The sequence below is a fragment of the Mauremys reevesii genome, linkage group 3 (assembly GCF_016161935.1).
Source record: "Mauremys reevesii isolate NIE-2019 linkage group 3, ASM1616193v1, whole genome shotgun sequence".
Lineage (NCBI taxonomy): Eukaryota > Metazoa > Chordata > Testudines > Geoemydidae > Mauremys > Mauremys reevesii.
The window spans coordinates 135618216-135643909 of record NC_052625.1 but is presented as its reverse complement, the minus strand read 5'-3'; the positions used below and the strand labels follow the sequence as shown (position 1 = coordinate 135643909).

General features: G+C 41.3%; 1 protein-coding gene across 7 annotated transcripts in view; it reads right to left on the bottom strand.

The window, feature by feature from the left end:
- Positions 1-491: 491 nt before the first annotated feature.
- Positions 492-25694, bottom strand: part of FAXC (failed axon connections homolog, metaxin like GST domain containing) — a 58592-nt gene continuing 33389 nt past the window's right edge. For all 7 annotated transcript variants that reach the window (XM_039532087.1, XM_039532085.1, XM_039532089.1 and 4 more), the window contains exons 4-7: positions 23400-23596; positions 15488-15705; positions 3433-3549; positions 492-1725 (exon numbers count right to left, since the gene is read on the bottom strand). In XM_039532087.1, coding sequence (XP_039388021.1) covers positions 1436-1725; positions 3433-3549; positions 15488-15705; positions 23400-23596 — 822 coding nt within the window. In that variant the 3' untranslated portion in view covers positions 492-1435. The remainder of the gene's footprint in view (positions 1726-3432; positions 3550-15487; positions 15706-23399; positions 23597-25694) is intronic.

The window sequence follows — 25694 nt, the reverse complement described above, 5'->3', positions numbered from 1 at the left end:
CTGGTTATAGGGAGTGTGTCAGGCGCCCTAAACCCAAAGTAGATGACCCACCTAGCCTTCCCATGTTGAGTTCTCCTCTGGCACTTCTGAGGATCTGGTATCTTGAATTTACATAGCGTCTTATACCCTGCAGCACTCCAAAGTGCTTCGCAAACTTTGCCAACTGATACACAAAAACTACAGAGCAGGGATCAGCAACCTTTGGTATGCAGCCCGCCAGGGTAAGCACCCTGGCAGGCAGGGCCAGTTTGTTTACCTGCCATGTCCGCAGGTTTGGCTGATCAGGGCTACTACTGGCTTCGGTTCACCGCTCCAGGCCAATGGGGGCTGCGGGAAGCAGTGCAGGCTGAGGGATGTGCTGGCCGCTGTTTCCCGCAGCCCCCATTGGCCTGGAGCAGCGAATTGCGGCCAGTGGGAGCCGCGATTGGCCAAACCTGTGGACGTGGCAGGTAAACAAACCAGCCCAGCCTGCCAGGGTGCTTACCCGGGAGGGCTGCGTGCCAAAGGTTGCTGATCCCTTCTATAGAGACTGAAGTGTCCAGCACTGCAGTGCAGTTGACTCTGGGGAGGTGCACTCTAGGTGTTTAACTTTACAGTATCTAGCAAGACCAAACAACAGTTCGCAGCAGGAAGTGGAAAGAACACTTGACATAATTGAAACTGCAAAGGGAATTTGGACGGGCAGAGTATATATACCTGAGATGGGGTTTAGCCAAGACTCCTAAACAATCTTCTAGGGGATTGTTAGATAATAATTTAAAATACTTTGAAGTCTTCCTTTCAACTAAAAAAAAGTTATAAAACTGAAAGATTTCAAGCTATTGTACAGAATAGGAATTATAAAATGTTGCTTTTTGCATGAGCACATTTTCTTCTTGCCTTTATTGATGGACAATCTGTGAAAGCACTGGAGACCAAACCCCTACTCCTCTCAAATACACACTCATGCGTAGTGTACACACTCAGAGTGCAAGAAGCTGTTGAGTAAAGTTGCCCTGGCATCCTGTTGCATTAATACAGTGCAATCACTGCTTACCAAGGAGGGAGAGGGGAATTCCAATAAACCCTTTTCCCTTTCTGTCAACCCCCCACTGTGAAGATGAAAAACTCAACAGTAAGCAGCTCTCGTGACCTCTCTTCTCCACCTGTGGTAGGTTTACTCACATTATTTTGGAATCTGTTTTCAGTGGGAGCAATATGTAGGCCTAAGATCCTTCTACCCTATGGATCTCTTGTTTGCCTATTTTTGTTCTAATTGTTTAACCTAGGCTCCATCTGAATGGATTTACAAAATGAAATAAGGGTGAAATAGTCCAGGTAGCATGTGAAATGTGTCAAGCACAATGATCTCTTCCACACTGGCATGAACGTGGGAAAGTTGGACTGGTCCCAAGAAGTGGCATTTCTGACACAAACGGAGAAGTGCTTGGATACATCACTTGCATTGTGCGTGATCTGTATAGTCATCCATGTCCACATCAGAATCAAAGAGAGAGTGTCCAGTATAATCCGTATCAGGGGTTTGGGAAATACTGTTCTCTGTCCCCTCCTCATCAAATGTTTCTGTCCTTGAATAAAAGCTGAAGTCCTGCAATGGGGTGTGAGTCTTGCTAGCTTCACTACTTTCCTCAGATTCGTACAAGGTGTTATCGTCGTCCTGGTGCCACTCTGGCCAGAATTTCCTCCTTATTCTTTCACAGTACATAGCAAGGTTAATCAGTTCACCTGCAACATAGTAAAATAAGCCACTGTAAATACTCCTAATCATTAATCCCGTGACCATGCTCACTGCAAAGAAAATTCACAGGAGCTGTCTTAAAAGAAATCTTTCTGGCTTGTTTCCAGGGAGGCATTAGAGATCTCTTTCCAAAAGGCTAAGATACGATCAAACATAGTAACGGTACCATTTACAAGTTCAGTCAAATGAAAAATGCAAATGGTTGTGACTTGATTAATGTACCTGTGGTAAGCAGGGTCAAAATGAAAGGATTATGTATGAGTGTAGCTATAAAGTTAAGCAATTAGAATTAATCTTCATGAATGTAGCTCATAGGAAAAAGATTACTGATTTTATAAATCAGTCACAATAAAATTGTTATGCATTTTGTACAAACCTGGCATCCAAAGACAGAATTTGGCCATACATATTCTATGTATTTATTAAAAGAATGTTGTGCAATTGGAGGCAAATTTTGGGTTTGGACCACAAGATGGCAGTACTGTTTGCAAGATAAATTTGGCATTTGACACACCGAATTTTTACATGGTCACTGTAGCACACCTTTAGGTATTGTACACATTAGGGATGGAAGGATGGAATGAAAGTATTTTTCTTATATATTTAAGAAGATATTATAAAAACCTCAGTGAAGGACAAAACACATCAGTACATCCAGGAAAAACACTTGTTGTGTGCAGTATTTCATAGCATGAGCAGCTATCTGCTTAGGGGGGAGTCAGACTGGAGAGTATTGTAGGGGATGGGAGTGTCCATCTGATTATTTTGGTAGGGCAGCTGGGTTTCAATCAATATAAGGCTAATTTTTGAAATTCATGGGTCCTCTAAGATTTTGCCTGAGATCCTTCAGAGATCAAAGTCATAGAATAGAAGCATATAATAACAATAATAATACCTAGTTCTTATATACAGTGTTTTTCATCAATAGATCTCAAAACTCTTTACAAATGTGTTTAAAATTCTAAATTTGATTCTGTTCCTCCAAATTTGTTATTATAATATTTAGCCCTTATATAGGACCAGATTCTATTCTTCTTCTACTAAAACTATTTCATGCCACACCCCCCTTATAGTCTATCACTTTTTTTTAATATGCAGTTTTGCTCTGAAAATTTATGTTAAATGGCTCGGGGATGGGGGAGCCTTCAAATGTATCATGTGTCTAGGACTCCAGATCAAATGTGCTCAGCTTACCAATGAAAGGTGGGATCCAAAAGTCAAGATGGTCTCCTTCCTCTTCTTGTATCTGCAGTAGTCATTAAGTTTCTGATTTCACTGGGACTACTTGCAGAATATGATACTACTCAGTGTAAGCAAGAGAGGCAGCATCTAGCCCATAATGATTTCATTATCAAAGACTTTGCAAACATTAATTAATTAACAGAGCAAAGGCCAAATTTATTTAAAGAGTGCTGTAGCGTGTAAGCTACCAAGTACAGCAACAGGAGAAACTAATGTGAAGAATTTCATGGGAGGAAATGAAGGCACCTTTGGATAGAAAAACAATATTACAGAGTACATCAAAAGACAGGACACTCTAGATGAATTTCTAGGTTCATTCTGTCTTTAAATGTGATATGATCCTGACAATGTTCTCTTGCATATTATAATGAGATCTCCCTGAAAGCCTGCCCTAGGCCTACAAGCAGAGAATGCTACCAAAAGAAATGTCCAAATCTCTAAGATTGTCTTACCTTTGATTAGTCTCTCAGGTCTAGTCCCTGGTAATGTCCACATTGCTTGAGCCAGGTGCCCAAAGACAGTGGCATCGAGAGTGGAAAGCTTTGGTCCCATGATGTACTTCTTGTCACCTGTAAATGGTAAAATGGTGAACAGTTATGGACCTGCAGGTACCTCCCACAACTATAAATATGGATTGCATCTTTTAACATGTGTCTTACTGAAACGATTTGACTGGCAACCTGTATGCTTCCCAAAAATATCCGGTTCTGGGATCTATGCTTTAGCAACTGCATGTGGGCCAAATTTTGGCTTGGGCACAGAGAAGGTTCCCAGGGATGGACTCCATTACTGCTATGTAATCCTGTGCAAGTCAGTTGGCTAATTGATGTATAGTGTTACAGAACCACCAGGCCGTCTGCTCCCCTTCTTTCTGCCACCCACTATGCACTGAGGAGCAGAATCCACCATGGCATGCAGAGAATACACACCGAGTCGGTTTTTCTGCATTCAGGGCCTTCTATGCTATCAGTAGTGGTGGAATGTGTGGTTTCCACCTGTCAGGAAAAAATCAAAGCTGATCCATGATTAACATCTTTGCTGAAAGGATGCCCATGGCAGCCTATGGGTATCCTGCACTAGTCTTTCACCAGTGGAGATCTGGTTTCAGGTCCTTCCTCAGATTATAAGTGAAAATGAGAGTGGGTGACTTCAACCAAGCACTTACTTAATATTTGTCCAAATCCAAATCATCACCCCATTGGGTATGATTGGCAACTTCTGCTCAAAAGAGGCCTAGTGCTGGAATAGTTAAGTGTGTTGCAGTTCCAGGCTACTGCATGCCCCTGGACTGGTGAGTAAGTTTGCAAAATACCTACTCACACTATGCCTGGCTCTAGCCAGTACTGTTAGATCTCACAAACACCTCCCCATTTCAGCCACAAGTTTTACAGCAATTTAAACTGCTTGCGAAGGGTACCAGAATGACAGTCCTGGAGTCCAAATTCTTCTGCTTATCCACACATCAGGCACAACACGGGAAGGAGCAGCGGAAGCTTCCCTACACTGTCCCAGAAATGCCCTACAATCTGGACTTCAAATCCAGGGGGATTAATAGGTCATTTTATTCTCAGTCCCACTCAGTCACTTGGCCCTTCTGCTGAAATTGCCAATGATGGTGCAACAGTGTGATGGGGACACTAGTTCATTAGAAATGAAACTGAGATCACTAAGTCATTTCATCCAAGCCACTAAAGAGCAGTTCTATGTGGACTGATGGGGAGGTGCTGTAGTGCTCTGCTCCCTTCCCCAGGCTGTACCTAACTAGCAGGAGCTAGCCTTAAGTAATGGCATTTTGTCATACATTTCCTTATGGAACTGAAATGGCAGTCACATGTAAAAGTCACATTCCTTGGACTGTAAGGTCTGCAGGGCAAAACTGTCTTTTTCGTTCTGTTTGTACAGCGCCTAGCACAAAAGATCCTGGTCTATGACTGGGGCTCCTAGGTGCTACTATGATACAAATAAATAATTATAATCATAACACAATAAGGTATGAAAGAAGATTCTTTTGAAAAAAAATTCAGAATCATCATCAGGAAAGGTACATCCAATACTGTATGGATCTGAATCATCCAAATCTATTCATCCCACCTCTCAGTGATAGTCTTCCTCAGTTTGGTTTACATTGCTCTGGTTTGTTGGGGTTACTAGCTTTAGGTGTATGAAACCACTTGAAGCAAAGCTGTACAGAAATGCAATGCAGTGTATTCCGAAGTACTACACACTCTACTACTCAAGCCTCCTATATTGTAGCAATGCAGCTTTATGAACAACAGAGAATGACAACTTCCTCTAAGAAGTCAAAGAGAATATTAAAATTGAACACTTTTTCCCTGTAAAAAGGCCAGTTACTACATAAGTCCATTGTCTAAATAGAACATTCAGGTAAACAATCCCTCTTGGCAGCAGGAAATGAGGCAAATGTCTTTGTGGTAGTTACGTTGCATCTAGTCTTGAACCATCTTGTACAAATCTCAAAAGTTGTTCCTAACACCACAGTTACATACTTTGAGCTAAAATCCCATTTTACCTGCCAACGCCAGGAATTGAACACAATTTAATTGTGCTTCATGCTCAAGTCCAGAACAGTGTTATGCTGGGAAGTAACGCTGCATTTCAGGGTGGATTTTTTAAAAATAAATTATTTTTTAAAATAATAGATTTATTTTTTTAAATAAAAATATGTTTAAATGAAAATACTCAATTTAAATTAATAAATTCTGATTTTTAAAAATGTATTTAAAATTAAATTTGAAATTATGACAGCCTTGCTTAAGGCCTAAGCTTACTATAACATATTAAAATCATTTAAATTAAATAAAAAATAATATTCAGCCAATGATGTTTGCTGCTGAAGTTTTAAAGAAAGTCATTAGCCAAGCACCCCAGCAGCAAGTGTTGCTGAAGTGCTAAGCCAACTTTTTCTAACAGTAGCCTCTTCTGCAGGTGCAGAGTGAATATTTTCTTCATTTCAATTTATTCAACTAGTTCAGTTCAATAACAAGTTCATTCAAATGTAAGAAAACAACAGGGAGTTGAAAAATCAGGAAAGCTTGTTTTCTTCTTCCAATCTATGAATAAAAACTTGATGTGAGAGGATGAGATCCATTAATTCTAAGGCTTTGTCTATACTACAGACCTTACAGTGGCTCAGCTGTAGTGCTTCAGCTGCGCTGCTGTAAGGTCTCCCATGTAGCTGCTCTATTCTGTTGGGAGAGAGCTCTCCCGCCGGCATAATTAAACCACCCCTAAAAAGCAGCGGTAGCTATGTTGGCGGGAGAGCGTCTCCTGCAAACACAGCGCTGTCCACACCAGCGCTTTTGTTGGTGAAACTTTTGTCAGTCAGGTTATGTTTTTTCACATCCCTGACTGACAAAAGTGCTAGTGTAGACAAAGCCTGAAACCTTGAAGGACATTGTGACAAGAAACAATCAGTTCAATTCACTAACTATATATAATACTTGCTTTGCTTTGTTTACTAAATCAGTTAGTTTTAAATGCAAAACATATTGTAATAAACTTACTTGTTTTTTTCTTAGGTACTTATTTAACTAATAAAAACTCTTAAATGTTGGTTTTGCACATTATTAATTTAATTCAAATTTCTGTCCAAATGCAGCTTGACACAAGTCACGAGTAAAAATTTCATCATCATCCAGTAAATAAGAAATGCACCAGTCACTATTTTCTAACACGATAAGATGCAAAAATTAAGAATCTGAATAAATGTGTGTTAAGCTATATAATTTATTAAGTAAGTATGTACAGATATAGTGCAGCCTCATGGTTAACAAAAGAGAGTACCAAATTTAGTCTAAAGGCTATATCTAGTGGCAAATCAATATGTTTTAATGGTTACAGATCAATGAGAATCAACATTTCTTTAGGAAAATAACAAATGCAAATGCAAAACAAGGTGAGTTAAATCAAGGTTTCCTGGTTGCTGGCTTAAATCATCCTTAAATCACTTTGATTTAAATCAGTCCACCTTGCTGTATGTAGATGTTGGTACAGCCAGGAAGGTAGTGACTGTTATATTCGCCTACTCTCCTGCCAATGGCATCATCTCACACCTGCAGCACTCCCAGCTGGGGGTGGGCAGACAGAAAATCTCAGCAGATCTCTTCAAACCGTTAAAGCATAATACCAGACATTTGAGAAGAAAATGGGGTTCCCAACCTCATTCTTCTGAAATTTTGTTCTCAGATCCCTAAAAACAAATGCAAACAAGACTCTGACTAGGACTACATGCCTTAGGAAGTGATTAAAAGGGAGTAAAAACACCCCCTGACACTTCTGCATGGGCTACTTGGACTCTGGATTCAGGTGTAAGCAGGCACTCCCAACATGCCATCGTTACAGCAGAGCCATGAGGCAAGTCATCACTGAGGCTACATCTACACAACAAGCTTGGGGGCAATTCACAGTTCACATACACATACTCAGGCTACATCACTGAGACCTAACCTGGGTATAAAATAGTGTAGCCACAGTAGCACAAGCAGCTGCAGCACAGCATAGCTGTGCCAAGTACAAACCCACCTGAACTCCATGAGTACATATTGGCACAGGTGAGCCATGCCAGCATTGCCCAAGCTATCATAGCTACACTACAATTTATACTCATGCTAGCTTTCATCAAGCTAGCACAGGGATCGGCAACCTTTGGCAGGCGGCCTGCTAGGGAAAGCACCCTGGTGGGCCGGGCCAGTTTGTTAACCTGTTGCGTCCGCAGGTTCGGCCGATGGCGGCTCCCACATCCCTCGGCATGCACCGCTTCCCGCAGCCCCCATTGGCCTGGAGCGGCAAACCATGGCCAGTGGGAGCCACAATCGGCTGAACCTGCAGACGCGGCAGGTAAACAAACTGGCCCAGGCCACCAGGGTGCTTACCCTGGCGAGCCTCAGGCCAAAGGTTGCTGATCCCTGATCTAGCCCCAAGAGATGTTAAGAAACCTGATTCTTGACCATCAGAATTTCCCTGAGAACTTCTCCTTTAAGATTTTAGATAATTAAAAAGAAGAGAAACAGAATTCTCCACCGGGATTAGGACAAGTGCAATAAAAGGAGAGACCACTCTGCCCCACAAAGGTAATTGAAACTGCATCTCTCAGAGTGCTCACCTCCCATAATCACCAGTGCACTTACTTCCCTGTTGCCCCATAAGCATGAAATGTGCTCCCTGTGCTGACTCAAAGCCTGTGCCCTCAAGTCCCTACTCAGAATCCACCTTGGCCATGATGCTTGTGGTAAACTGCCAGCTGAGAACAGCTGGGTGGCCAGTTAACAGATTCATTAAAATCTCTTGCTCATTTGCAACTGTAAAAGAAATCACAGAAATCTACTAAAGTCCCTTTGTGGATACCACCATTGATCTCTCTACGCTTCAGTTCCCCATCTGTAAAATGGACCTAATATTATTTCCTTATTTTTCCCAGCATTTTGTGAGGATACATTCATTAAAGATCAGTGCTAAGATAGTTTGATAATGTGGGCCATTTAAATACCTAAAATATATAGACAATACAGCAGATCACAAACTATACCACCTTTCTGATAAAGGTAGCATCTCAGGCAGTAATCTGTGTGGAAGGGCTTTCTGAAAACTGCAGAAGAAAATTCTGATAAGAAAAATTGACTAAAAAGCTCTGAGCCCACATCTTAATGTGGTGTAAATTGATCTCTCTCTGTTGATTTACACCCATTGACGATCTAATCCTGGGTGTCCAAAGTTAAGCATGAACTGTTATGTTTACTAATCTGCTGTTTTGCCAGGCCTTCTGGGATATTTTCAGTACAAAAGGGGCTATATAAAATTCGATTTCAACCCTATTCTATGCATGCACTTACTGACACCACACACATGTTGAAGTCTGCTTCAGAACGCTGCAATATTACTCTGACACCAGGTGAGGAGTAAAGCTCAGCTTCAAACCAAGCAAGGTAAATATTTCCACCCCTTCCGCATAGAGAGACTGGGCAGCAGCCAAGTTATTCCTTTATGGAAACTATTTTTGGAGCTAAAAATAAATATTGTTGCTCCAGTGCATATTTGTCATGCTGCAAAAGGGGCTCCAAAGTAATCTGATCTGTAACAGTCTCAAAATCAACTCAAGATAAGCAGCCACTTTGCATTAGGATTTGGGCAGCACTTTAATCCTCCTACTGTTGCCCTGAGTTTTTCTAATTAAGAACCAAGAACCAATTGCCCCCTCCTGTGGGAAAACTCATGGAAGGGAGAAGATAGGTAGGGAATCCGGTAGAGCTTTTTATTGAATTGTAAGGGTCAGGGCAATTGCACCTCTATGGAACATGCTATGGCTTTAGACTCAGGGGTGAAAGTAACTTAAGGGACTTACAAGTACGCAGGGCTAGGCTCCTGAGCAGGAGTGCGGGGCCTCAACCGGAAGGGGTGGGGCCTTTAAATCCCCGGGCCCTTTAAACAGTGATTTAAAGGGCCCGAGGCTTCGGTTGCAGTAGCTGGGAACCCCGGACCCTTTAAATCACTGCCGGAGCCCCATGGTAGCGGTAGCTGAGGCAGCAGCCGGGAGCCCCAGACCCTTTAAATCGCTGCTGGAGCCCTGGGGCTCCTGGCCACCGCATCTACCCCAGGGCTCCGACAGCGGGGCTCTGGTGGCAATTTAAAGGGCCAGGAGCTCCAGCCACTCTCCAGAGGTCAGGGTCCTTTTAAATTGCCAGCCCGGGGAAGTTGCCCCCTGCTGGTACAGTCGGCTGTGTACTGGCTCTTGCCAGTACGCCATAACGGACCGGACCAGCTTACTTTCACCTCTGGTTAGACTGCAAACCTCTTGGATACCCTTTACCCCAGGGAATCAGCAGGAGGCCAGGACCCTTTGCACTGGGGTCCTATGATTTCACAGGAGCTCTGGATCTTCAGAACTGTCTCCCCACCCTGCCCCCCACACACAGCCCCTAGCAACAACTGCCTCTTAAAGGAGGATCTCCATTACAAAGTGGACCAACAGAATGTGAATGTCTCTTCCATGTGGGACAGTACACCAAGAACCTTTTTTGAAGTCTGGGGGCGGATGCTGCTGGGAAGACAGCTGAGCCTCCCTTCACATAGGAGGGTTATAAGCCACAATGTAGGGGGTCTCCTCTGTGTAGAGATGCAGACACAATCAGCCTCCAAGACTGGATTTTCCAAAGGAGCCTAAGGAGTTAGGTACCCAGCAGCTGTCATTGAATTTCCTGGGAGCTGGACATCTAACTGCAATATGCACCTTTAAAAATCCCAGCCTAGGTGATTATGTAAAGATATCCACACGCTAAGGAGAACTCTTGCAGCAGTGCTATTTATCTGTCTAGGCGCCTATATGGCTCCCAGTGCTGTAGTGCCTGAATGACACTTGTATCAGCTGAAAAAAATTAAGCCTAGATAGGGTTTGTCAATCATAGGGAGAATCATTTTGTAAAGACAAAGGACCAGATTCTGACACCTTATCGTTGACCAGGGCCACAAATAACTGCATTAAAATTAGTGGGAATAACACCTGGGGAGCAAGGTACTATTCATCAAGACAAATGGGGGGGCCAAAATTTGACCCAGTGATATTAGACCATTCCAATAAAGTATTTTATGTTGCTCTTTAACTACTATGTAAATTTCTGTGTTTCTCTGTGTGACACTGTATGGAATATGGGAGACACTTTATGATATTGTTGATACCAATATTATACAAGTGCAATGAATCTTACCAGATACACCATGTAAGGTATCCCTGGAAAAGTTACAATTCACTAAATATGATAATCTTGTTTATATGTTTGTATCACCTTTGTACTGTGAGTTATAGATATGTAGGTTATATCTGTGTTTCCAAACTTGTGCTGTGTTTCTGGGTGACACCCCTAGACAGATTGGCATCAGCACTACCTAGCTTGTTCGATGGCCCATCAGCTGTACAATGAACCCATTGAAAGGCCAGGGACTACACCTTATGAGTCAGCAAGGCATGTGGTATGCGTGTGAACAGACAACCCTAAGGCTTTTCCATGCCATGTGCTGTGAAACTTGTGTTTGGGACACAGGAAGTACAAGCCACATGGCAAAAGGAATATAAAGGGCAGCTGCATCATCTCCATTTTGTCTTCATTCCTGCTTCTTACCTCTGGAGTAACTTTGCAACAAACTGAAGCTCTGAACAAAGGACAGACAGACCCATCCAAGCTGTGGATGTGTTCCAGAGGGACTTTCAAGCCAGCAAACTCACCACTACTGCTCAGAACCTGATATATAGACTGCAAAGTCTCTGTATATATCTGAGTGCTTTATCATTTAACAACTCCCTTCTTGTTCTCTCTTTTTTCTTTATATTAAACCTTTAGTCTGAGACACTACACGATTGGCTGGCAGTGTGGTATTTTGGATAAGATCCAAACTAATATTGACCTGGTAACATGGCTGGCTCTTTGGGGTCAGAAGAACATTGTGTATAGTGAGCAGAGTTTTTAAATAACTTCTCACTGTACTGGACCTAGGTGCTGATTGGGAGCCAGAGAACTGGAATGCAATAAAGGGGGCTGTGTAATTTTTCTCCTTTCTTTCTTTGCTTCTTGATAACCAGTGTGGGGGATCAGAGGTACAGTTTGTGACTCGTCAGTGAGTTTAACTTCAGTGTTAATCACTAGTTTTGGGAATATCTGCCCTCCCTTTTGCAGCCTGCCCTGACTTTGGCATTTTCAGTGAGGGCTGCCATAGGCACCCTGGGTCACACACTGTTCATTATTAAGTATACAAATTTCATGCAGACCGCCGGTGTCCTAAAAACATTCAGTGTGTTCTGCTATCATGTTGGTATACTGACACTTTAACAAAACAAACCAAAAAGGTGATCAACCAGTTTTAGGAGAGAAGATTAGATCACAAATAGAGTCTTCTGATTGGCTACCCAGAGTCATCGTAATTTCAAGCTCTGACTGTTTTTTATTTATAAATTCAGTTTGCCTCATTTTTATTTATAAATAAACTTTTACAACAAGATATTTGACACTGCACTTCCAAGGATTATTGTGCTTCTCAAGCAGCTATTCACATGCGCTTCTGACTGATGCCTTACTTATTACATTACCCAAGATCTGCAATAATAAGCTAGGAGAAGTGTCTGTAAAGCCTTATTGCTTGATTATGGGTCTGATTTCAAACTATATAAACGAGGAAATAAGGACTAGCACTTAATTCAGCACACTGTGCCTAGGCATATTATAAAATGTATCATTCTCAGATATATGACAAGACAATGTGGAAAGTAAAGCCATTCCATTGCAGAGAATGACCCAACAGCATTTTGAAACTGGGGGAAGTGGAGGGAGACACTGCTTTATTTTATAAAACCACAAACCTGCTAAACAAATTAAAGCCATTTTAGGAAAAATAAATGAATCCTAGCAACTAGTTCACAAACAAAGATACTCACCCAAGTCCTCTGCTAGCCACCAAACCATCCTTCCTCCATTTATGAATAATGAATTCATTCCCAGAAAGTTGGGTTGAGTTTACAACTGATTAGCTACCCAACAAGGGCTAAATTCAAAATGGATAGTTCAACCAATTCTAATTTGCTTATTAATTTAATTTACATGTGGCCTGATTTGCAGCTGTCTTCAATATCAGCTCCTGGAGCTGTGAATCTCTGCAAATAAGGCCAGATGTATCTTTACATAGTGGTCCAGCTGTTGGAAGGAATGCAGAATATTGTAGGAGATCCCTGTTGATCACTTGATTTTCCAATTAGTGGCAGTCCCACAGAAGGAGTGAATGCACATCTGCTAAGATCTCCTCTACACACACTCTTTGGAAAGAAGTAATATTGCCACCACTACACCCCGAGAAGCACAGTTTGGAAGACATATGATGGAGGTCTCACATAGCTAGTAGAAAAAATTGTAGATGATAATTTTTCTAACACCAAAAGTATTGCATCCAACATAAGGTAACTATTTTGGACTTCTTTATGATAAATTAATCACTGGACTGGAAGTTTGCGGTTGCCTAGGAACCAGTGATGATGGCCTGATTGCATTCAATATGGGCAAACAGAAGATAGTTCCAACCAGAAATACACACACTCATGATGCTTCAAAAGGAAAATTTGGGCAAAAATGACTGGGAGAACAAATTCAGACAGAAATGTGAATGAAAATTGGGAGCTCTTTAAGACGAGTTTATCAAATGGCCAAAAAGCCATAATTCCAAAATCAAGAAAGAGGAAAACTTTGGCTACAAGCCCATCTTGGTTCAGTGGCAAAGTGAAGGCTGAAATTAGAAATAAAAAAAGCAAAATATAACAAATGGGGAAAAGAGAAGAAAGATAGCATCAATATGAATCAGAAGTTATAGGGTGCAGAACAATGATAAGAGAAGCTAACGACAACAGGGAAAATCCAGGGCTGGCAGGGCAAAGGGAGTTTAAGTATATTAGGAACAAAAGAAATCCTAATAATGGTATAGATCCATTACTATATGGAAAGGGTAAGATTGTTAATAATGACACAGAAAAGGCAGAAGTGCTCAATAAATATTTTTGTTCTATATTTGGAAAGAAGGAGGATGATATACTAATTACAATGATGAAGAACCTTCTAGGCCATTACCAGCTAAGGAGCAGAGCTGGTCAGCACAATTCTAGCAAAACAATCCCTCCTCAGAATTTGCCTATGCATCAAAATTGGAACTTTTCTAGAGACAGTCTAATTTTGCCAAAGTTCTGATGGAACTCAGCCAGGGAATGAAACCAAAATTTCCCAGTCAGAATTAAACTAAATTTCAAAATATTGAAATCCTCTTCAAAACAGAATTCCCTTTTTCCACACATCTCCAGTGAAGAGGATGCTAGACAACCTCTACTAGGGATAAAAGTTTTAAAATTAGCAGGCCCTAAAAGAGCTGGAAACTGAAACCAGACACATTCAAGTCAGAAATTAGGCACCAATTTTTAACAGTGAGATGGATTAATCACTGGAACAAACTGAAAAGGGAAGTGGTGGATTCTTGATGTTTATAAATCAAAACTGGGTACATTAGTTGCGAATTGGTCCTGCTTTGAGCAGGGGGTTGGACTAGATGACCTCCTGAGGTCCCTTCCAACCCTGATATTCTGTGATTCTATGATTCTGGAAAATATGCTTTAGTCACACACAAGTTATTGGGCTCGCTACAGGGGTGAAATTTAGTAGCCTGTAATATACAGGTTAGATTAGATAACCTAATGGTCTCTTCTGGCCTTAAATTCTATGACTCTCACTGTGAATCCCAGAGAAAGAATGATGTAGCTGAAGCTAGCAAAGAGCTGGAAAAGATGTTATGAAAAACAGAATCAAGAGTGGAAAAAGCATTGTTAACAAATAAAAGATGTGCATTTCATAAATTCCTTGTATATTAACATTGCTCCAACAGGATTTCATCCTACACAGCTAGGCATGAGCTAACTTGATTAAGTTTTACCCTATTAACTTTATAATACACGTATGAAACAGAGGAAAGATTAGAAGACAGTGGAAAAGGATAAGATTAAGGAACTAAAATTCTTCTTTTCTACTACAGAGTATCACTCCTGCTATATCAAGCAGTCAACTGAACAGTATTCCTTAGGGGCTGGGGGTGGGGAAAGGAGCGCAGATGAGTGGTGTAGACTAGCTCTTTTGAAGGAGGAAACCAAAAAACTTTTAAGGTGGTCACTAATTTGGTTCAGTTTTGTCACTGGGGGGGAGAGATCGATCTAAGATATGCAACGTCAGCTACAAGAATAGTGTCGCTGAAGTCGACATATCTTAGATCAACTTAGATTGCCTACTTTGCGTCCTTGTGGCGCGGGATCGACAGCCGCCGCTCCCCCGTCGACTCCGCTTCCACTTCTCGCCCTGGTGGAGTTCCAGAGTAGACAGGGAGTGTGTTCGGGGATCGATGTATCGTGTCTAGATGAGACGCGATACATCAATCCCTGATAGATCGATCACTACCCACCGATCCGGGTACAAACAAGTCTTACACCATCACTCTGACAGTACAAACCCATGTCTCACCAGCAGCTCAACTCCCAGTTTGAATGCCAACTGAATAACAGTTATAACTTGTTAGTAAACAGCTTGCTCAAAGACTGTTAATGTCAATCAAATTCTCAACTCATCAAAACAACTATAATACCTTCAAGTGATTTTCAAATACCAGCTTTACAAATATTTGCTGTTAAAAAGCCCTGGGCCAAGTTCTGCCCTCACACACACACAAAAACAATTCCCAGTGAAGATAAAAGGAGATGAGTGTATGCCTCTGGTGGCAGAATTTGGCAATATACATGTACAATGGCAGCAAGAAAAAAAGTGACATCCCCTTAACTAGGAAGACAGGCATGGAATGATAGTGCCATGATAGGCTGTACATATAGTTTGGAAACAAAATGTAATGTTTAAACAGCCTGGCAGAGAGCATTACCAGTAAATCTAATCATGCAAAAAGTGACTGTGCAGAATTTAATGGGTTGTACATTACCCAAGAGACCTGCTAGTGACCGCATGTCTTTCTCCATCAGCTGGTATATCTCTTCCTCCGAGAAGCGGCCGATGCCATGGCCGTACATTTCTCGTTTCACAATTCCTTTTGTTAGGTGGCACAGAATCCACTTCAGCAGGTCACTAAAGGGGCCACGGCATGAAAGCATCTTCTGGGTCTCGTGGAGATTGTCCACCCACTGGCAATAAGCTAATGTCCTAGAATGTGGTGAAAACAAGTTACAACTGTGCAGCACATTGACCCCCCCCAACTCCTCTACAAAGTAGCCCGCAAAAGGGTTTGATGAAGAGCTTGCATAAGTCTTGAGGCCCTGAGGATTATTGGCCTGATGGAAAGCTAGCTCTGTGGTAAAATATACATCTTGGTATGAATGTGGAATATCACCCAGAATCAGGGCCACCGAGAGTGGGTTCGGGCCCCAGTGAAAAAAAATTTTCCGGCCCCCCACCAAGGGCGGACCAGCTAAACAGGGCTGACGAAGCCGGGGAAGCCAGGCCCCGGGCCCCCCTTCCGGACTGCCAGGCCCTGGTAATTTGTACCGGCTTCCTCCCACCCGTCGGCCCTGCCCAGAATAATAAATGTTGGCCTTTGTTCTGAAGCACTTGTTCACACTGCATAGCACTTAGTTATGCAAGTAGGCCCACTGAGATCATTGAAATTCAGGGAGTAAGTACTACTCAACAGAAATACGGGTTGCAGATCCGGGCTCTAGATTATCCCAGCAAAGTGTTGTGCAAACCGGATCTGGTGTTAATAAAAGACTGATACACATTAGACAAACCTTTCCTACTTATCCATTCCCTTTGGCTTATGCTTTATTTTTACTTTGTCTAAGAAGAGACTCTGTGCACTGCTGAAGCCTGCCAAATGAATCATTTTGCTGCAGTATGATGATTCTTGTAATAGGTATTTGTTTCAGAGGCCTCCACTCTCCTCTGAAATGTATTATGGTTTATGGTTTAAACAGAAAAATAATTAATTTAAGAGATTTATGCTTTGTCAGGTTGGTTTTCTTTTGTATGTTATCCTCCTATGAAGTGAAGGTTTACTCTGAATGAGATATGTTTTCAAAGGGACTTTGCTGTATTTCAATCTATATGTTTGGTTGGTTGAATGGAAGATGTATTCTTTTAAAAGGAGTCTTTATTAAATTTGCTTTGCCAGTCAAAAATCTCCCGGTCTCACTTGAATTGCTGGACTTTATTATTCTTCCAACAGGTTAAAGAGAATTTCAATTTTTTGCTGAAGAAGCTTGTGAGAAAAGGAACAATTAATTTGGAAAGTGACAGTCATTGTAAGTAAATATTGAACAGTTCACCTCTCCCATTGAAGGTAATAGGATTATTGTCACCAATTTCAGTGGGAGCAGGAGCAGGTGGTTTAAAAAAGAGTTATCCATCGGAGGAGGAGGTGGGAAGAGCAGATGCAGCCTTGGGTGTCTGGGAAATGCAGGGTGTTTATGACAATATGTGCTGGGTATTGTGAGTAATTTCCAAACTGGAAAATATAAAATCAGCTTAAACATTTGTGGTCATGTTGGAAGCTGGTTGATGGAGGCACAACCACTTCGTACAGTTAATTAGAAACATTGAAATATCACATAGTGTAGAATACTGTCTACAGGTTAACTGTTCCACTGTACTGGGATTTTCCAGCAAAAGCCACCAGAACCCAGTTTTTCCTGTTCTGAACATGACTTCAGTTTATCATTAGTTCTAAGCCTATGAGATTTCCTCATTGTACATACTGATCAACTAATACAAGAGAGAGAATGAGCAAAATCCTTTTGGGCACTCCTATACATTTTCTTTCATATCATCACACATTTCTGCAACCCAGACAGAAGCAGAGTTCAATATTCCCCTGACACCACACCTACTTTCTCACTACAGTCCATTTCTAATCTCTTTAGGAAACAGCTCACAAATTCTTCATTTTAATGACTCTATTAACATGTAGTAAAAAGTCACCAAGGATATTTCTTGCTAAGGGTAAAAGGAGAATATTTGGCTTAATAGCCAAGCAAGTTGCAATAAAAGCCCAAGTTATACAATACTCTCAGAACTGAGCACCCAGAGACACTTTCAATTAATCAAATTAAAATTAATTCAGTGAATTAATATTCATATTTAAGTATTCTGAGAGCTGGTCAACTAAAGGCAAGGCAAGTTTTTTAATCTGAAATTGATTTAGGTAAGTCAGTTTTAAAAAAATAAGGTGGGTGAGGTAATATCTTGTATTGGGCCAACTTCTGTTGGCAAGAGAGACAAGCATCTGAGCCACACAGAACTCTTCTTCAGGTCTGGGAAAGGTACTAAGAGTGTCACAGCTAAATACAAGATTGAACAGATAGTTTAGCATCAGTAGTTAGTACATATTCTAAGGGACCATCCCAGGTGACCCATTAATACCCTGTAGTCATAGGACAAAAAGGGAGGTTAGTGGGTTATATTCATTGCTGAAATGGGCCATAAATCCAGTGTCTTTACTGAGACCGTGATTTTTAGCATCTAGCAAATATATGAATTTAAGCTCCCAGGATTGTCTTCTGAAAGTGTTCTGCAGGTTTCCTTTCAGGGTGAGGACTGAGAAGTCAGATATAGAGTGATCGCTCTGTGAAAAGCATTCACCAATATGTGATATGATGTTTTTGTCTTTTACCATTTTCCTGTGTGAGTTCATTCGAGAACATAGTGATTGTCTGGTTTCACCCACATAGTTGTTATTGGGGCATTCAGTGAACTGGATGAGATATACCACGTTGTGATAGGCATGTGTAGGATCCATGGATCTTGAAAGATGTGTTGTGGGGGCGTGTTGATCATTGTAGTAGTGGAGATATGTCTGCAGATTTTGCATCTGGTGTTCTGGCAGGATCTGGTGCCACTTTGAGTTGGTGTGTCCTGGTCTCCGGGGAGCTTGCTTCTGATTATGAGCTGGGAAGATTGGGGGGTTGTTTGAAGGACAGAAGAGGGGATTCAAGAAATATTTATTTCAGGGTGGGATTCCCATTGAGTATGGGTTGTAGTTGTTGGATGATATCCCATATGGGCTCCAGTGTGGGGTACAGATGACAACTAGGGGTGTGTGGTCAAAGGGAGTCTTATTGCTGTATTGAAGCAGGTTCTCTCAGGGTGTTTGGGTGGCCTGTTCCATGATGTGATCTACTTCTCTGGTGGAGTGTCCTTGTTTGGTGAAGGCAGTTTTGCATGTGTTAAAGTGTATATCCCAGATTTTCTCCTCAGAGCATATTCTGTGGTACCTGAGTGTCTGACTGTAGATAATAGGATTTCATGGTGTGTTTGGGGTGGTCACTGAATCTATGAAGGCAGATATGATGATCCATGGGTTTCTTATATATAGTTGTTTATAAGATTCCATTGCTGAAGCTGATTGTGGTATCCAGGAAGTTGATGCTTGTGTGGGAGTGTTCGCAAGAGAGTTTATTGGATGGGTGGTGGTTGCTGACATTGTGGTGTAAATATATGAGGGAGTTTAAGTCATCTGTCCAGAGTCCCTAAAATCTAACCACAATAATGATCAAACCAGCAGACAAGGAGGCGCCATCATAGTCCTCAACCATGATGACTACATTAACAAGGCCAACTGACAACTCATAGTCCTCAACCCACCTAATGTAGTGATGACTAGATTAACAAGGCCAACTGACAACTCTCTGACACTACCTATTATACGGAACTCAAAGAAGACCGCTACAACACAATTTACCCAGGAATTTATGGATATCATCAAATCCTTTCCCAAACAAATCCAAGAGAAACTCTACAAACTCATCCCCCACGAACCCAAACCAGGGACCTTCTACATGCTTCCCAAGATACACAAACAAGGAACCCAGGCAGACCTATCTGGCCACAGCACTCTTACTGAAGGAATATTGGGACTCATAGAAACCATCCTCAACCGACTCACCACACAAAGGGACAGCTTCCTCCAGGACACAACCAACTTCCTCCACAAACTCCACAACATTAAGAACCTCCCTCAGCACACTCTCTTTGCCACCATGGATGTCACCTCCCTATACACCAATATCCCTCACAATGATGGCATAGCTGCCTGCCTCGAATATTTACAAAAACAAATGACAACCCTCAGATATCCACCCCAAACGCATTGCTAAACTCATCCATTTCATCCTCATCCATAACAATTTTACATTCAACAACAAACACTTTGTCCAAACCATGGGAACAACCATAGGTACTAGAGTGGCTCCCCAATACGCCAACCTCTTCATGGGACACTTGGAGAAGAATTTTGGGACAAATGTACCAATGATATACCTGAGATACATCAATGATATTTTCATCCTCTGGACAAAACTCCCTCATAGATTTCCACCACAACTTCAACACCCAACACCTGTCCATTAAACTCTCACTGGAACTAAATATTTCCCTGAGTCTCACTTACTGATTGTGGAGCAGTACTGAGAACTGGTTGGTTCAGGAAAGGACAAACACAATATAAAGATTGCCGATATGGATATTAATCAGGTGAAAGTACAATGGGGGTGGACCCAGATGATCCATTAAAGGCCTAATTTTCATGAACAGCCTCAGACTTGTGACACTTTGTATGGATGCTTTGGGGAAATCAGGTGCCCCAAAACTCAAATTTGGGCCTGCAAAGAAGGTAACTAAATAGCCAACTACCTGATCTGGTCACACAAAGCCATGATTTGAGCACGCAGAAATGTGTGTGCCAACAAATTTAGAGGTTGGGTTAAGGCAACTGAAAATTGGCCCTACCCAGGGTCTTATCAAAGTATGTTATTGTTACGCAGCTTGATAAATTGATGTAGCTGTACTTATTACCAATGTCTATTCATTTTGTATCTGTAATATTAGAATGGTGAAACTTGCTTAAAGCTGAGCACTAATTCACACTTCATGTTAGCAAACACATCTGTTGCACTAAGACAGGCCTCAGCTCACACTGTCGCTCAAGTTGACTATTTCATTGACTCCTAATAGGCCTGTTGGGCCAATCATAAGAACTACCAGGTATCAACAGTGGATGTCCTGAAGATCCAGAAAAGAGTCATTAAGGAGAGTTCAGCTTAACAGAGTACTGGGAGCAATCAAACCACTGTAGCTCAAGGCCAGTTCCTCCCCCACACCCCGGGTACGAGTACCTTTATAAAAGACATCTCTGAACTCCGGACTTTTAGGAAACACTGCAAGATGATCTATTTTCTCAGACATTGGGAGAGGGATGAGTAGTGTCATCAGCTGGTTGTTTATTTGGTTAAATGGGTCTAGACTGTTATACACTAGCATTAAGTATTTGTGTGATCTGTGTATTTTTGAAAACGTACTAGTGCCTCAGATAGGCACTCCTGTACAAATCTTAGGACATAAATGAAATAATAATCCATTGAATAGGAATGGTCCCAGGAACTAGCATATCTAAAACAAAGACATAGGTAATTAATTTAGTCTCAGTACATAAGTCAGGAATGGGAGCAGGCAGAGAGAGTCACCAGAAGTGGCTAGCTTGAAGCCCCCTTACTGTTGGAAACTAATTGAGAACTTACGCAAAGCAAGAGATAGGTGTTCACAAAGGTGAAGTAAAGGGGTCCTTAACATGAAGAAAGTAGAAGACCATTAGGGACAGATCCTCAGCTGGTGTACATTACTGATGCTCAAGGTTCTTCGATGATAGCTTGCACCAGGTGAGGATCTGATCCTTAGATTTTGTCTAGTTTAGGCAAATAGTTGAGATCATTCTGGGTAAACAAGCATATTTCTAACGTGTTAACCAACCCCAACCTAATCTCACCCTCTCTTCCTAATCTAGACTATCCCTTAGAAAGCATCAAGGAGACAGACTCCATTTTGAAGAGACAAAAGACTTCTCCTGTAGACTCAGCAGGAACCATGATGTCTATGATGGTAATTCATAGCTAAAAATTCGGAATGCCATGAGTAATATTCCTTTCCTTTCCCTTAATTAGGAAACTGTTCAAGACCCCCAGAGAACAGTCTGTGTAAAGAAGCTAATGTATAAATTCCTAGCTTTCTCTGCTGTACCATAACTTTAAGGTAATTTTTGTTTCATCTAATCTGGATTGACATTGACTATTCTAGCAGGGGACATATCAACTGACTAAGACCATTGTTTAAGGCCATTTTAAATCTGACCTCAGCCTAGAAGGCAGGTGGCAGATCTCTGTTCAAATGTCTCTCATCAGGTGAAGGTGGGACTTGAACCAGGGGTCTCCCACATCTGAGGTGGATACCCTAGCCACTGAGCTAAAAGTTGTAAGAGAGGTCCTCCTCCTTCCCCTAGTTTCTTGTGGAAATGCTGTAGGCGCTTAACTGCAAATAGGATTCCCAGATGTGAATCACTAGTAGAGATACACACCTCCCTACAACCTAGACTTAAGCACCTATCTTGGTGAGAGGGGTGGGGCCTAACATACACCCTTTTTGTCGGCATCTCCTAATGGCTAATTTAGGTGGCTTCCTGCCTAGCCTGCTAGCTTTTGGGAATCACAGTCTAAGGTGCCTCTCTGTCCCCGTTCAGTGTCTTGGAGTCTAGGCACCTAACTCAGGCTTTGTGATTTGCAGTGTGTTCCTGTGATTTTCTAAGCAACTAAAAGTTTGGCATTGTGACGCTCTGTGTCACAATACCTACATACGTTGGTGAACCTTGGCCCAAGTGTCTTCAACTGCCATTGAAGTCAATAGTTCAGATCTTGAGAAGCATCAGGCATGTACAATGCCCACTGAAGATACCTGGAATTCCAGGTGCTCAGCAGCTCCTCTCAGCAGCTGGCCCAGGAGGAGTGGAACGCCTCAGCAGGAGGCACTCAGCCCCAGGCAGGATGGGGCCCATATTTTTTTTTTAAAGCAAGAATAAGGCATCACAAAATGTACTTTGCTCATTTATTTGCAAGCATAGTTTAATTGTAATTATTTATGACAAGGCTCCCCACAATGTGAATCGGTGTTCTGTCATACATATTTTTAATGCAATGAATTCATAATAGGAACCCTCACTCTGCTTTTAAGGGCCTTACTCAACCAGTAGCCTCACTGATGTCACAAGCAGCATCCTACATGAGTCAGGGTTGCTGTGTCTAGTCCTAAACCTTTGCTGGTGAGTGGGCAGACACTCATTTTTGTGAGTGTGAGTGTAACCATTAGCAACAGGAGATTTAGTGAGGTTCTATACTATATTATGGTTTATTGGCTTTTAAATGACTTCAGGTCACTCTACCACCAGACAGACAAAGAGAGAAATCCTTCAAGTTGAACGTTAGACCTTACTTTGCTCAATCAACAATACTGCATCCCCTTACTGATAGTGGAAGAATAACAACAAAATTCTATTAAATGAAGAGGACTGTGCAAATATATATATAGTTTTCAGTTAGTTCAAAATATTGCATTCCTGTCACCTATTAATCCCAAAAACTGGATTTTTCTCTCTCCCTTTTGGCAATCACAAATATATTAAACAGTCTCAAATTTAGCCTATTATTAATCAGCCCAATCCTGCAGTTACTTCTCATGTGCCACTGAAGTAGTATATGTGAAAGGACTGCATATGCATAAGTAGTATATGTGAAGGAGCCTGTTGTTGCTCCTCTTTATAAACTTGCAAATGGGCAAAGGGCCTGATTCTGAACTTCATTTGCAATGGCTTTGCACCCTCCAGTGGTGTTTACTCCTGATTCACACTGGCACAAGTAAGAACAGAAAGAGACACCAATACTCCAAGAGTGAAAAGAATTGTGGAATTGACAGCTCGGTTCTGAGTTATTTGAAAGACAAAGCAAGCATTCATTTCCAGATAAAATGTGCAGCGGCAAGTTTGATAAGATCAGAACAGAACTAGCTTTACCATGCAAGCTTACCAATAGAAGTGCTCCTCCACCATTTTTGTCACTGCTCTGGAAACAGCTCTTTCATGTGGACCAAGGTTTTTATTTAAATTCACTCCGAGTTTCTCTTCCAAAAAGTCAATAATGAACTCAGTGCCAGATACTTTTTTGCGATTGTATTCAATCCAGGGCATTTTCCCTTGAGGGGAAAGTTTTCCATCAAAATAGTTCTAAGAAAAGAAGCAAGTAAACAAAAGCAAAAAAACAAACACACACAAAAAACACCCTTCAGCTTCTGTTTGATCAGTATAAAGTTTTCTTTAAAAGGTGCCAATACCCAAAGCATAAAATCAATATCCTCCATAAAGTAACTATCAAACTAGAGCGATAACCTTACTCTAAATGGAAATGCAAAAACCTATTCCCAGCATAAGTAATTCCTAGCCAAAAGAATGTACCCATCATTGTTTTTCTTTTGTTTTGTTTTTTAATGCAAAGCAATGAGACCAGTCCTGAAAGGTGTTATGAGCCTTTGATGCCTTCTGTGGTGTGATTTAATGTTAATTATTTAATTAAAGGCCGGTGGGGATAGAAGCACTCAGAACTCCACAGGGTCAGGCCCAATATTCTGGACAATTTTGCATCATAGACAAAACAACAATAATATTTGGTACTTATTCACAGTAGTATTCTTCATCTTAAAAGCACTTCTTGGGTTTTTTTACCCACAAAAGCTTATGCCCAAATAAATCTGTTAGTTTTTAAGGTTCCACCGGACTCCTCGTTGTTTTTGTGGATACAGACTAACCCTCTGATACCTAACTAATGAAATATCTCAGTAGCCCTGAAAGGCAAATGTGGCTAATCTGCACACCCACTAATCCACACCAAAAGCGGATGTAGGAAGGAAAGTGGGAACAGGAAGGACCTAGACTCAAGCTCAGATGAGGAAACCCCCAGTGGCAGGTACTCCTGCCTTCTTTCAGGCCTTGAACAAACAGCCAGGCCCAAGCAATGGAATGATATGTCACTCCCTCATTGGAGAGGGAAAGTATGTCTTTGCCTATGATCCTGGCATTTCCTGGTCTGCAAACCTCACTCATCTGCAGCCAAGGTCCCTGCAATCAGATCCACAAGAGCCCATCACCTGTGTGGAGTCCCATTAAAGTTAGCAGGTCTCTGCACCTAAGTATTTATCCTCATTTTACGGATAGGGAAGTTGAAGCAGAGAGATCAAGCAGGGAATGAGTCAGGAGTAAAACACGGGAATTCCTGGCTTCCAGTCATGTGATTAGATCATTAGACCATAATTCTCTTTAATTACAAGTCTGCTTATTCCTAAAAGCACAGGTATGAGCTACTGTATCCTTGTTCTTTTATTTCCTTTATTTAAAAGGACACAACAATGTTAACTATTCTTGTGATTTTACAGCAAGTCTCATGATAGTTGGTGTTCTTCTTAAAGACCCAGCTCCTGGAGTCCTGTTATTACATAAAAATCTCAGCTTCCATTTAAAGATATCCTTCATGGCCATGGTAAAAAGCTCAAAAATGTGAATCCTAAAGGCTCAAAATGAGAAGCCAAATAAAAAAACCCTCAAATTTATTATTTTTTAAGATGTTATGATTTTAAGCCAATTAATTTGGGTGCGTGACTCATGATTTTTGAAGGTTTGGGGTTGGCAATACAATGTCAACCTGTTTAGGCCTCAAAAATTTAACTTCCAGAAATCCACTAAGGTGGAAGATAGACAAACACATAGCATACTGTGTGGCAATGGAGATTCAGTAGGAGATCCTCGTTAGATGGCACTTCACCCTGGCTACATTTAATAATATGTATGTGTGATACATTACAAATACGTGTTCTTTCTCAGACAAATCTTCCTTCTGAATCAAATTAGAAGAAATATTGGGGAACATTGTTGGGAACAGTGTCTTCTGGTTCTAGCCACTCTTGGATTTCTGCCCATACACAGATATCCTGATATGAGAATAAAATATGATGTGTCATGACTTGTACCTAGAAATGAATGAATAAGGGAATGGGAATCATCTGTCTAATGTATGAGTGAGGAGGAAAGATGGAAGGTGTTCTGGCTCATAGCAGAAAGGCTACAGAAACAGATGACTTGAAACTTAAAAGAGAATACCAACTCTTCCATGCTCTTTAGTCCAGGCTCTTCCCTTATGAAAAAAGGCCTATAAAATTTTAAATAGACTGGTAACCTTTTTATAGATTTTTTTAAACCGTCCTATAGAATTTAATAGTCCTTCTATACAATGGTTAAAAAAAACTTATAGAAAGAATCTCATTCTTATTAAGTT